Source organism: Carcharhinus amblyrhynchos, chromosome 28 (assembly GCF_965287045.1).
Source record: "Carcharhinus amblyrhynchos chromosome 28, sCarAmb.v2.hapA, whole genome shotgun sequence".
NCBI classification, from domain to species: Eukaryota; Metazoa; Chordata; class Chondrichthyes; order Carcharhiniformes; family Carcharhinidae; genus Carcharhinus; species Carcharhinus amblyrhynchos.
The window spans coordinates 35403949-35418722 of NC_137351.1; the positions used below are offsets into that span (position 1 = coordinate 35403949).

Consider the following 14774-nt stretch of genomic DNA (forward strand, 5'->3'; position numbering starts at 1 on the left):
CACCCACATCCCGTGAAAGAATAGAAAAATCTGTCAACACGGGTCACAGTACCTTTCAGGGGATCACAGGAACAACAAGAGGCCAGCAAGCCACTTAATGGCTGATCTGTACCTTAATTCCATTTACCCCACTTTATTATCGCTCGGTCTTCAGAGTCTCATCCGAATTCCAGCATGCAGCTTCTCATGGGAAATTTCCAGTACCCTTTGTGTGAAAAGTGCTTCCTGATTTCTCTACCAGTGTTAATTTTAAAGATCATCTCTCTTCTTTCTGGATTTCCCCCAGAGAAGGTAGCTCCCTAATTTGCTCTATAGAATCCTTTAATCATTTTGAAACACTCTGGTCAGATTATTTAATCTTCCAGCTTGTGCGCTTTGTATTCATCACTGTTACTATCACAATTAGAATGAAGTTATTTCGTTCCCCACAATAACGTTTATTTGCTTAAATAAAGACTCAAATACAGTGAAAGCAAATTTAAAAAGTGTAGTTTTTCACTGAGAAATAAGTTCATTACTCATGTTTGTAAATTTAAATAAGTCAAATTTAAGCACTGGAATAAAGTTAAAATATAAACATGCAGTACAAGTTGAACTGCCTCAAGACAGAGTGTCTTTCACTCCTATCCACATCGAGGAACTGCACTGCATACTCAGACCGTGCAGAATGTTTTCACTGGGTTCCAAAACAAACAGCAGGCTAATTTCACAAGCTCATTAATGAAGGAACTCACATACACAGGATTAATCATGCTTTGAAATTTAGAAGATGAGAAATTTGTAATTTTCTGAAGTTACAAATTTCAGTTAGGAATGGAAAAGCACAAGACAAAGGATTGATTTTCAAAATCAATTAATATGTAAATTGCCAAATGGTCTTTATATTACCCAATCAGTAACAGTAATTTGGAGCAATGGTATGAGTAATTTGACAAGTATTCCATGAATGGTAGCACACTGGGAAATTCTGTGGAAGAAAGGGACCTTGATGAGTTTGTCCACAGATCTCTGAAGATAGAAGCGCATGTTAGTGGAGTGGTGAAAAGGCATGTGGGACACGTGCCTTTATCAATCGAGGCATAGATTAAAAAGCAAGGAAGTCATGTTGCAGTTTAATGGGACTTTAGTAAGGCCACAGCTAGCACACTGTGTGCAGTTCTGATTGCCACATTGTAGGAAGGATGTGATTGCACTGGAGGGAGTGCAGAGGAGATTCACCAGGATGTTGTTGGGATGGAACATTTAAGTAGGTTTGAGTTGTTTTCATTGGAGCAAAGAGTGTGGGCAACCTGATCGAGGTGTACAAGATTATGAGGGGCATCAGCAGAGTGGATAAGCTGTTCCCCTTAGTTGAAAGGTCAGTTATGAAGGGACGTAGGTTGAAAGTAAGGAGCAGGTGGTTTTTTTTGGTGGGGGGGGGTGGAAACGTGAGGAAAAACTTTTTTACCCAGAGGGTGGTGGTGATCTGGAATGCACGGCCTGGAGGGCGGTATGAGGTGAGCTGCCTCACATTCTTTAATTTCTAGATGAAATTTGGCACATTTTGGCCTTGGAGGGAGTGCAGAGGAGGTTTACTAGGCTGATTCCGGAGTTGAGGGGGTTGAACTATGAGGAGAGGCTGAATAAACTAGGCTTGTACTCGTTAGAGTTTAGAAGAATGAGGGGAGATCTCATTGAGACATATAAGATGACGAATGGGATGGATAGGATAGAGGTGGAGAGGCTGTTCCTGCTCAGAAAGGACAGTAGGACTAGGGGGCACAGCCTCAAGATGGGGGGGGGTGGTTAGAACGGAGTTGAGGAGGAACTTCTTCACTCAAAGGGTGGTGAATCTCTGGAATTCTCTGCCCGTTGAAGTGGTGGAGGCTACCTCGCTAAATATATTTAAGATGCAGGTTGATGGGTTTTTGATAAGCGAGGGGATTAAGGGTTATGGGGAGAGGGCGGGAATGTGGAACTGAGGCACGACAGATCAGCCATGATCTTATTGAATGGCGGGGCAGGCTCGATGGGCTAGATGGCCTACTCCTGCTCCTATTTCTTATATTCTTACACCATAACATTCAGCGGCATGGGCCAAGTGCTGGCAAATGGGATTAGGTGTCAGTCAGGTGTTTTTCAAGTGTAGATGCAGACTCGATGGGCTGAAGGGCCGCTTCTGCGCTATAAGATTTTATGGAGTCAATTTGCTTGATGTGGAATTAATTGTCTATCGTCCAGTCAAGCACAAATTGCTGGATAAATTCTAACTGGTTTAGTATAAATTTAATAACTAGCAGGCTGAATTTTAATTTCTAAAATGGGGATACATGAATTACATGCCACAGACTGCTCACACAGATATACTCATTTATTTTAAAGATCAAAATATAATTCCTGTTACAGCACAAAACAGAACAAAGTATTTGAGTCAATCCAAAGAGCAGGCGTTGAAAAACATACAAGTCAAAAGTAGCATAGCTGAGAAACAATCACAAACATAGAAACAAGGAGCAGGTCATTCAATCCTTCAAACCTGAACTGCCACCATTCAATATGATCATGGCTGACCCTCGATCTTGATGCCATATTCTCATTATATTCAGTAACTTGGCCTACCAGTTCTCCAAAGTAGAAAATTTCACATGTTCACTACCTTGAGCGAAGGAATGTTTCCTCATCTCACTCCCAAATGGTACCCCATACCCTGGGAATGCATCCCCTGATTCTAGATTCCCAAACATTCTCCGTGCATCTAGTTTGCCCAGTTGTTTGAAATGTATACATTTCAATCAGATTTCTTTCATCTTTCCAAACTCCAGTGAATATAGGCCCAGTCAAACAAATCTCTTCTCACGGACAGTCCGCCAACCCCACTGCTCTCCTTCTGTGGCAAGTATATCCTTTTGTAGGAAAGGAAATCAGAACCTCCTGAGTTACTGCAGTAAGACATCTCTACTTGTGAATGCAAATCCTTGTGCATGAATGCCGACAGGCTGCACCTGCCTCTTCACTTCCACTGACTGGTGTACAGGGACACCCAGATCCCTTCGTACAAGCACATGTCTTACATTATCACCATACAAATAATATTCTTCCTTCTCAGCTTTCACACCAAAGTGTATAACTTCACATTTTATGGCATCTGCCATTGTTTTCCCACTCACTCAATCTAAATCACCTTGAAGCCTCCTTGCACCTTCCCCACAACTCTCGATGCCGCCCAGTTTTGTCTTATCTGCAAACTTGGAAATGTTACATTTGGTTCCTCAGCCAGATTCTTTATATATTGTGAAGATCTGGGGACTAAACACTGATCCCAGTGATATTCCACTGACTGTCACTCACAAAAAGACTCATTTATTCCCACTGTCAGTCAACCAGTTTTTGATCTATGCCAATACATTACCCACAATCCCATGCGAAAACAGCCCATCAGTCAGAACATATCACATCAGGTTCTTGTTTCTAATGTTCAAATCAAGGCTTCAAATGCATTTCACAACTAATGCAAAATGCTGGGAAATCTGAAATAGAAAAGAAAAAGCTGGAAATATTCAGCAGGTCAGGCAGTATCTGTGGAGAGAAACAAAATTAATGTTGTGGATTGGTGACATTCCTAATGGTCCCACCCAAAAGTCCCCCCGTTGGATCAGAGCATTAGTTCTGCGTGCGCCCTTGAGGCACATGTTGCCAGGATGCCTCAGTTCAATTTAATAAAGGACTGGCACAACTTTATGGTCATTTGGGTGAGGGCTTTCAGCACAGCCCCTGAAACAGGTATCGACTGAGATGCTGTACTTCCAGCTACAATTGATCACTTTGATTTGACGCTCAGTTTTCCTCTTCAGCTACTAGAAGTATCATATGATGGTTTCTGAAAACGAATTAAAGAAAAGCCTTCACGTAATGGGTTTCCATCAGCAGTCCAGATGCTTTGCAGTAGCCTTTGGCTTTGCTCGTTGGACAGATTGTCCTCAAAAAGAGGATGTGAAATATTCGGTTTCACATCTCAAACGACTGATGCACAGGAGAAACAGAGAATCACTCCCAGTGCTATTTAAAATCGTTTAAGCTTCCCTATACTTACAACAGCTTGGAAACATTCTATCGATCCTGAGTTTGATTTAAATTCACTTCACCCAAAATGGAAATTGAGATCAGGAGTCAAACATATAGGAAGAATAATCAACTGGGGCAAGTGCTAAATTTGCCTCTGAATGTTTACCTGCACAAAAGGAACCACAAGGGAGGCTGACTTATGTATATAATGTGAAGCTGAAAATTTATTGCTGAAAAGAAAAAATTACATATTTGTTAATAACCAGATTACAGAGTTCTGGACTGGGTCAGTAACCTACATGGTTTACTGGCCAGCGCAAACACAATGGAATGGGGGTTTAAATTAGAGTCTGAAATGAACGTTCTACAGCTTTCTGCTTCAATATTTTTGAGTGGCTGTGTCCTCAACTGCACAACAAGCAGAGGGGGTGGAGCGGGGGGAGAATTTTTAAAAATGGTTCATAGAGGACAAGAACACAGCAGCACATGAACTGGAATGTCCAGTCTACTGGAAGCGCTTAGCAAATTTTGTGATACCTAATCCTGAACACCAAATCTTCCTAAATAATGTGTGGTAAATGCTAAACATCAACCATTCTACAGCTAATACACACAATGGTTAGATAAACTCTGGCTGTTCTTTGTGCTGCATCTAACCCGCACTCAAATAAATATCTTTAGAAACTGGGTGCCAAAAATCAAAGAGTAATTACATTAATTCAGCAACAAGTTCAAGACAATTAGAACTTAGAATAAATAGAAATTACTGTGGACTACAGCCCACATACACATGTATGCTGGAGGAGGTCAGATCAGAATCCCAGCTATCACATCACTGCTCAGAGAGTTGAAGTCTGCCTGCTCCTCTTCTGTCCTAAATGACTGTCACGGCCACACCCACTACATAAAGTGAGCAAGATAAAGGACCCTGGATGAGATGCAGTATTGCAAACAGGCATTTCGGCACCAATTATCTGTTAACTTGCACAGTTTACCTGACTGAAAAACAACTCAACTTTCAGGCAGCTGTCTAAACCCCAGTACACGTGAAGATTTATCGCCAATAACTGATCTTTTCACTGTTGGTAAAAGTGGCGTTATGCGTCAGTGCAGGACTTGCACATGTCCCCAGCCTGAGGATAAAACCTTTCAAATTTGTAAAAGTCCAAGCTCCTGATGGAATGACTGGTCACAAATTTAAAAGGAAGGTTTTACTTGCATGTCTATTCGTTGTTCTTTCTCTCTGCTCCTAGCTACAGACCCTGGCTGTAGTTTGATTTGCTCACACTGACATCTTTTGAAATATACACTCCACTGTCTATCATTTCTGTTCCTGGCAGAGGACTGTAAATGTAGCCCAGACCGTCACACAAACCAGCCTCTCATCAATTAACTCTGTCTACACTTCCCGCTGCCTCGGAAAAGCAGCCAGCATAATCAAGAACCCCACGCACCCTGGACATTCTCTCTTCCAACTTCTTGCGCCAGGAAAAAAAAATACAAAAGTCTGGAGTCACATACCAACCAACTCAAAAACAGCTTCTTCTCTACTGCCATCAGACTTTGGAATGGACCTATATTAAGTTGATCTTCCTCTGCATCTTAGCTAAGACTAACACTACGTTCCGCACCCTCCCATTTCCTTCTTCCCTATGTACTCTATGAACAGTATGTTCTGTCTGTATAGTGTGCAAAAAATAATATTGTATACCAATACATGTGACAATAAGAAATCAAATCAAATGACAGTTACATATCCACACTCCACATGTCAGTATATGATCCCACCCCCCCAGCTAGACCTGACAGAATCACCGGGCTCCACAGACTATATCAACATAGTAAATAATCAAGCATTTGTATACCTCCAAAAGAGTCGGAACCATAAACAGATACAGCAGTTCAGGATCCAACCTCAAGGCTGAACACTCAACTCCAAAAAAAAATCAGCTGACAACAACCCCTAGCCCAACATTTCATTGCAGCCTCTAGCCTGAACCTACCTCACACCCCATCCAATATCCCTCACACTGCATAACTGCCAAGTCATTGTCACCCACTGTAGCCAGATCACCAGCCCCCCCCCACTCAAGAAGGTGACTACAAACCAAAGATGGTGGGAAGGAGTAAGTATAAAGAAGGAGCAAAGACAACAAGGAAGGGTGAGCAGAAACGAGAATGACCGGTGTGCAGACTGTGCTGGTTTAGGAGGCTCAGTTCATCTGTACACCAATGGCCGATTTTGCATCCCGACACTGCTATGCATTTTAATCAGACAATCAGATGACTGCAACTAGTTCAGCTATACTTAATTTACTGACCATTGAATACTTGTACTGTGCAGTGGCTTGCCGCAATTCAAAGAGGATTCTCATGTTTCAGACTAAGCACTTCAATAAAAACTAACAGTCAATTCAAACAGCACGCTGAAGTGAAGTTTAGTATGGCAATGATGAACAGCAACCAGGTTTTCAGTCACAGGCAAGTCTAAGCCAACTTCCCCAGACATTTATACTGAAAAGCTACTGCAACACCAGAGAGTAGACCAGAGAGTAAATCTGCAATTTGCTGAAGAGAAATCCTCTCCTCAATCTGCCAGGTTTACCACAAACAAATTTTAGCCTTTTATTAAGACATCCAACGGAACGAATGTGATATTTCCAAGCTTCAGACACTGCAAACAGCAGGGAAACAACCAGCTTGTTAGACCAGCGTGATCATCCTAAACCCTCAGCAGGTTCATGGGAACAAAAGAACAAAGAAGAAAAAAAAACTAAAGCTGAGCAACACAAGTCAATCGAAATTTTATACATCCAAATGCAACACTGTGTAACTCAGCCAAAAAGTGACAAAGCCTCAAATACACCAGCATGCATTGTAAATGGGGAATCCGTAACCCCAGGGACTGCAGACTTGGGGTTAAATTGTACACATCCACCAGTGTGGCTGCTGTGGGGCCAGTCAGTGGATGTGACTGATTACGTGAGAAAGGAAATCAGCTGTTTAACGCCAATGTGATCGTAGCTGTTAGATGACACCAACTCCATTTATCCGCCATTTAATTAACAGAAATCAAATTATTCTGACATGTTCAGGAGGGTTTCCTGACACAGTACATGGATAAGCCTACAAGAGAAGCTGTACTCGATCTGGTACTGGTTAATGAACCTGGACAGGTGTCGGATCTCTCAGTGGGGGAACATCTTGGGGATAGTGATCATAACTCTATCTCCTTTACACTAGCATTAGAGAGAGACAGGATCAGGCAAGTTAGGCAAGTGTCTATCTGGTGTAAGGGGAAATATGAAGCCATCAGGAAGGAAATTAGACATGTAAACTGGAAAGAGGTACTCTCGGGAAGAAGTACCGAAGTAAGGTGGCAGATTTTCAAGGAATATTTGTCTAGAGTTCTGCACGACAACGTTCCGATGAGACAGAGGTTTTGGTAGGTTATGGGAACCGTGGTGCATGAACGTTGTAATTAACCTAGTCAAAAAGAAAAGTAAAGCGTACAAAAGGTTCAGAGAGCTAGGAGATGTTAGGGATCTAGAGGAGTATACGGCTTGTAGGAAGGAACTTAAGAAGGGAATTAGGAGAGCCAGAAGGGGTCGTGAGAAGACCTTGGCAGGTAAGATTAAGGAGAACCCGAAGGCATTCTACAAATATGTGAAGAGTAAAAGAATGAAATGTGAAGGAACAGGGATTATAAAACGCAAAGGGGAAAAGTTTCCTCAGTATTCACGGTGGAAAAAGATCTGGGCAGTTGTACTGCAGGCTTGCGGCGGACCAAAAAGATCGAGTACGTGGACATTAAGAAAGAGGATGTGTTGGAAGTTTTGAAATAGCATCAAGATAGATAAATCGGTCCATAGCTGTAGTTTGTGCTTGTGCTGTAGTTTTTCTATGTTGAAATTAACCCACAAAGAAATAGTTTCACATAGTCCCCCCAACATGTTGGGATTAGCCCCACGAAATACATTCATGCACAATCTTTGTAATTTAACTCTTGGAACACTTTTAGTAAATGCATGTTGCACCAAGACCAATATGTCCCTCACGATGCTCACAGCACTCCAGGTATGCTATCACCAAGGCACTGTGTAACTGAAGCACAACTTCTACCCACTTGTATTCTCAACTTAGAATCCCTATAGCGTAGGAGGCCACCGACAACAATTCCCCCCCAGACCTTATCCCATAGGCCTACAGATTTTACCCCCTAATCCCACAGATTTTATCTCCTATCCTTGTAACCTACGTATTTCAGGACACGAAAGGGAAATTTAGCATGGCCAATCAGCCAAACTCACTTGGACTTTTAGAAATAAACCTCCCCCCCTCTCCCCTGCAATTCTCAATATATTTGCGTCCATTCCCCCCATCCATCTCCCCTTACACCCCTCTCCCCCCCACCCCCCCTGTAATTCTCAATATATTTGTATCCATTCCCCCCCGCCCCCCTCCTACCTCCCCCATAGCCCCCCCAACTCACCTCCCCCTTAGCCCCCCCCACTCACCTCCCCCATAGCACCCCCCCCCCACTCACCTCCCCTTTAGCCCCCCCACGAAATTCTCCATATATTTGAGTCTATTCCCCCCACTCACCTCCCCTTACCTCATATGACCATACACACTGGACCCCGGTGAACCTGCGGACACAGCGGCCCACCTCCAGGTCCTCATGGGTGGTGTACATCTCCCGCAGGCACTGCCCGATGTGAGGCAGCACCCGGCGCAGCAGCTCCCGGCTCAGGATGACGCCCGGGCCGCCCATACAGAAGTTGTCCCCGGGCTCGAGTGCCAGCTTGCCGAGCTCGGCGGGGGTGCCCAGGCCGGTCTGGCCCAGGTACAGCGGCTGGCTGCTGTTGAGGCCTCGGAGGAAGCGCTCGAGTCTCTCGCCGCGGATGTAGGTGTCGTCGTCGGCGCGCACGAACCACTCGAAGTGCTGGAGGTGGCGCTCCGCCATATACTTCAGCATCAGGAAGGATTTCTTCTGCGGCGGGTACGAGTCATCCACCCCGGGCAGGGCGACCAGCGGCAGCGGCAGGCTCAGGTCCGAGCCCTCGCTGGAGAAGAACTCCACCCGGCCGGGGATGTGGCGGGCCCAGGTCCGCTGTGCGGCCAGCGCCCGGCTCCTCAGGTACTTCTGAGCGCTCATCACCCCCACGTAGAGGAAGCGCGAGTGCGAGGCCTCAGCCTCGGCCTGTCCCTGCCCGGCCCCCGGCTGCCCGCAGCCTCCTCCCCGCCGCCGGCGGCCGGCCCCGGGTGGCAGCAGCCGGGAGGCCAGAGCGAAGCCCAGCGCCAGGCCCAGCAGGAGGCCGAGCCAGGAGCGCCGGCAGCGGCCCGCCATTGCCGCCTCAGGCAGCGGGAGGAACGCCGCTCCGCCGCCGCAGCCAGCCCGCCATTGTCTCCGCTCCCGCCGCCGCCGCGCTGCCCGCCCGCCAGAGCCACCCGCCGCCGCCGCTTAAATAACCACGGCCGGCCCATACCCTCCTCTCATTGGCTGCTGCCCCGTGGCCCCGCCTCTTAAAGGAACCGTCACCCCCAAAGGAACAGTCTCTTAAAGGGACAACCACTTGACAGCCGCTCATAGAATCCTACAGTGCAGGAGTCTGTATCCATCTCCATGGAGTCAATACAGACCACAATCCTACCCAGGCCCTATCCCCGTAACACCGTACGTTTATCCTAGCTATTCCCCCTCACTAAACCCACACAGACATGGGGAGAATGTGCAAACTCCAAACAGTGACCCAAGCCAGGAATTGAACCCTGGCACTGTGAGGCAGCAGTACTAACCACTGTGTCACTGTGCCACCCAGGCTCTAACCAGACAGATTGAATTGCGTTGACGTAGCACCTTTCTCAGCATCTCCTGCAACTTCTGATGGTGACTGAGAAATAATTCTTCAATAGGGTAAGATAAAAGCAAATTACTCTGGATGCAGGAATCTGAAACAAAAACAGAAAATGCTAGATCTGCTGAGATTTTCCAATATTTTCTGTTTTTGTACCAAGATAACTCCCCTGCTCTTCTTCACGGTGTAGCTGAGGTTGTAGACAGGGTCTCAGTTAATATCTCATTGGAAAGACAGCACCTGCTACAGTGCAGCTCCCCCTCAGTACTGCATTGCTGCACTTGAATCAGCAACATTCAGGCACAAAGGTGGGTGTACGACTGAACCAAGACTAATGTCTGGGGAGGGCGGGAGTTTAAAACCTACACACCTTATCCACCTCCCCAAGGATTTTAAACCTCCACACGCTCATCTGTAAGAGTGATTGATCCGGGGACAAGGCTCATTGTTATCGTAACAGGAGGCTGCATAGGGGGCTCGCTTCCTGAACCCAACATTGCACCATTGACTCAAATATACCATTTTGATGATTCTGCAGGTCACCATAGTAACTTCAAAGTGACACTGGAGGATTAGGTTGAAATGCAGGATTTTCTAGTGCACGATGCTTTTCACACATTTTGACTGACCTCCCTTATTAATCTCTGATAGTCGTTAGTCTATCCATCCTACTAACCTCCACCTTCTCCTCACATTAACTAACCTGCTGCTCTGGTTCCCATTAACTATTATACTACCTGTAGTTTTACCCTATCCTTCTCCCTTGTTAAAGGAGGCTCACCGATGGTGCACACCATCGAACAGAGAAGCTTGGTAAAATTTACAATCCAAAGTCAGTTGTTTTTTGAAATCATCGTAGTGAGTTTGTTCAATCTAAACTGACAATTTAACTCCTCCAATCTCATTCTCACACAGGAAACCGAAGATTATCAGTTCCTTTTGATTAAACTGATACGCTTTGTTGGTTGCCCACGTGCCTATCCAATAACTGCTCGAAAGTTCCTAAAGTGTCCAACTCCAGTATCACAGCAGGCAGTGCGTTCCACACCCCAACCGCTACTTGCCACGAATAACTAAAAGGAACAGTCCTCTGAACTCTTTCATTTGAACTTTGAAAGTTTGATAAATGTTAACTAATGTTTGAGTGACCCTCTTGTTTCATGGATGTTTCTATTTTATCTGGAATGTCCTTATTTAAATTTCAAATATTTTGCTGAAACTTCACTCTCTGTTGCGCCTTTGGCTCAAAAATTGTTATTTTTATTCTGAAAGGAACTAATTCTTTACAAACTTTAAATTATTTTGAGTTATGTTGAAAAGCCAAGGCCTGATTCAAGAATGATTCGATCAGCCTATTGCCAGGTCACCACAACCATTATTTTTAAATCTGTGTGCTAGAGATATGAAAACTGGCTGCAATGCAAGAATAATTACTCAAACTGTTTACAGGAGAATGGGTCAGAAACCCCAGCAAAATGGGGCTGTTAATGGTGCAAGTCCCTTACTTCATCATGTTCTTCATGCTATTCAAGTCTCCTGAAACTATTCTTATGTTATTACGATACAAGTCCCTGGGAAGATTTTGCCAGAGTCTGAACTTGATGCATCTAATTCTAACATTGCATCAGCTTTTTATTAAGATAATCATGGAGCCAGAGTTCTAAGTCAAACTCCATTCCATATGATTCCTGTTAAAGAACACTGATTCTTTTTAAATGTGTCATCCCTACACGTTTCCCCTTTTAATTATGTTGATTACATCCAAACTAAGGTTACAAATAGTCACGTGTAACTTTTTTCGGTATAATTTTGATTTTGTTTTTAAAAGCATGAAGCTGAAATCTATAATTTCATGAACAGCATATTCATTCCAAATATACCCCCCTCCCCCCAGGGCTAAGTCAGCTGTGGGGGTTGGTGTGGTTCACAGCCGTTCTGCGTGGCAGTGCAGAATAGAGTTTTGCCATGTATTTACTGCCGAATGTATAAAAATAGCAATCTTTCAATTAGTTCTGCCTCCCCTTTAAATAGTGTGGCAGGCCTCAAACAGCAGTATAAACTCCAAGGGGCCCTCAATCATACATTTAAAGGAGCCAATACTAGCAAAACTGCTTGAACCAAGTTCAGTTTTGTCCTCACTAATCAGACAAGCCATGGAACCATTCAACTCATTGTCTCTCTGCTTGTGCAATGTAAACCTGATCACAGTGACCTCTTCTCTCTCTGTCTTTCCTCACAGCTCTTATTCAAATGTTTATCCAATTTTTCCTTAAAAGATGTGATTTCAGTCTCAGCCACTCCCTATGAAGAATTCCAAACTTCAAACTGCACGTAAAGACTATTCTAACTTCTCTCCTCATTCATTTCCTGACAGTTTAAACTTGGTGTTCCCTCATCAGTGCCTTACCAAAGGGTTGAGGAGATTGAGAGATGATCTGGTGGAGGGCTTTACAATGATAAAGGGATTTGATTGTGTAGACATAGAGAAATAATTTCTCATGGTGGGGAATCTATAGTGGGGACACAATGTTACATTTAAGCTATGCCATTAAATCAGGAAAAACATTTTCACTCAAAGGACTACCTGGAATCCTCCCTCCAAAAGACCTTGGGTGCTGGGGTTGAATTTGTAGACTCAAACTGACAGCTTTTTGTTGATTAAGGACATAGCGTTAGGGAACCAGAGAATGGTGTTAAGATATTGATCAGTCACCAAGCCAAGTTTTTTTGAATCGATGTGACCATTGATTGCAATCATTGTGCACCAACTGTGAAAATTTCCTGATGGAGAGAGGACATTAAGTAGTAAAGGCAGAGTCAGTAATCCCAGTACCAGACAGATCAGACTAAAGCAAGACAGACAGCAAGGGAAGTCCAGAGTAAACTGCATGCATTTCAATGCAAGAGGCCTGATGGGAAAGGCAGATGAACTCAGGGCATGGATGGGTACATGGGACTGGGATATTATAGCTATTACTGAGACATGGCTGAGGGAGAGACGGACTGAATGTTCCGGGTTACAGACGCTATAGGCAACATAGAACAGGATGAGAGAGAGAAAGGGAGATTGCACTTTTGATTAGGGAAACATCACGACAGTGGTGATGGGGGATTTATCCAAGAGTTCAGCCATTGACTCTATATGGGTAAAACTGAGAAACAAAAATTTGTTAGGATTGTACTACAGGCCCCCAAATAATCAGCAAGAAATTGAGGAGCAAATATGTGAGGAGATTACAGATAGCTCCAAGAAAAACAGGGTGGTAATAGTCGGGAATTTTAACCTTCCCAACATTGACTGGGACAGGCATAGCATCCGGGACTTGGATGGAGAGAAATTTGCTGAGTGTATTCAGGACAAATTTCTCATTCAGTATGTGGATGGTCCGACTAGAGAGGGAGCAAAACCTGACCTCCTCTTGGGAAATAAGGAAGGGCAAGTGACAGAAGTGTTAGTGAGGGATCACTTTGGGACAGTGACTATAATTCTGCTAGTTTTAAGATAGCTATGGAGAATGATAGGTCTGGCCCAAAAATTAAAATTTTAAATTGGGGCAAGGCCAATTTTGATGGTAACAGGCAGGAACTTTCAAAAGTTAATTGGGGGAGTCTGTGAGAAGGCAAAGGGATGTCTGGTAAGTGGCAGGCTTTCAAAAGTGTGTTAACTAGGGTACAGGGTAAACACATTCCTGTTAGGGTGAAGGACAAGGCTGGTAGAAGTGGGGAACTCTGGATGACTTGGGATATTGAGGCCCTGGTCAAGGACGTGGTACATGACACACATAGACATGTGGATCCCTTGAAGGAAATAGAGGGTGTAGGAGTAAAGAGAGAAATCAGGAGGGCAAAAAGGTGACACAAGATTGTTTTGGCAGATAAGGCAAAGGAGAATCCAAAGAGCTTCTACAAATACATAAAGACCAAAAGAGTAACTAGGGAGAGATCGTCTTAAGGATCGACAAGGTCATCTATGTGCAGATCTACAAGAGATGGGTGAGATCCTAAATGAATATTTCTCATCAGTATTTCCTGTTGAGAAAAGCATGGATGTTATGGAACATGGGGAAATAAATAGTGATGTCTTGAGCGGTGTACATATTACAGAGGTGGTGGTACTGGAAGTCTTAAAGTGCATCAAAGTAAATAAATCCCAGGACATTGTGGGAGGTTAGGGAGGAAATTACAGGTCCCTAGTAGAGATATTGTATCGACAGCCACAGGTGAGGTGCCTGAAAATTGGAGAGTGACAAATGTTGTGCCTTTAAGGGCTGCAGGGAAAAGCCTGGGAATTACAGGCCGGTGAGACGAACATCCGTAGTGGGTAAGTTGTCAGAAAATATTCTGAGAGACAGGATCTACAGGCATTTAGAGATGCAAGGGCTGATTAAGGACAGTCAGCATGGCTTTGAGAGTGGAAAATCATGTCTCATTAATTTGACTGAGTTTTTTTGAAGGGGTAACCAAGAAGGTCGATGAGGGCAGTGCAGTTGATGTTGTCTACATGGACTTTAGCAAGGCCTTTGACAAGATACCGCATGGTAGGTTGTTGCATAAGGTTAAATCTCATGGGATCCAGGGTGAAGTAGCTAATGGGCACAAAATCGGCTTGATGACAGAAGCCAGAGGGTGATTGTAGAGGGTCGTTTTGTAAACCGGAGGCCTGTGACCAGTGGTGTGCCTCAGGGATCAGTGCTGGGCCCACTGTTATTTGTCATTTATATTAATGATTTGGATGAGAATTTAGGAGACATGGTTAGTACGTTTGCAGATGACACCATTGGTGGCATAGTGGACAGTGAAGGTTATCTAGGATTGCTACAGGATCTTGAACAATTGGGCCAGTGGGCTGACGAATGGCAGATACAAGTTTTATTT

At 44.3% G+C, this 14774-nt stretch overlaps 1 protein-coding gene across 1 annotated transcript in view; it reads right to left on the reverse strand.

The window, feature by feature from the left end:
• The window catches only part of chsy1 (chondroitin sulfate synthase 1), a 39643-nt gene extending 30213 nt beyond the window's left edge, over positions 1 to 9430 (reverse strand). The window contains exon 1 of the mRNA XM_080214096.1: positions 8657 to 9430. Within this exon, the coding sequence (XP_080070222.1) occupies positions 8657 to 9391 (735 nt within the window). The 5' untranslated portion in view covers positions 9392 to 9430. The remainder of the gene's footprint in view (positions 1 to 8656) is intronic.
• Positions 9431 to 14774: the final 5344 nt, after the last annotated feature.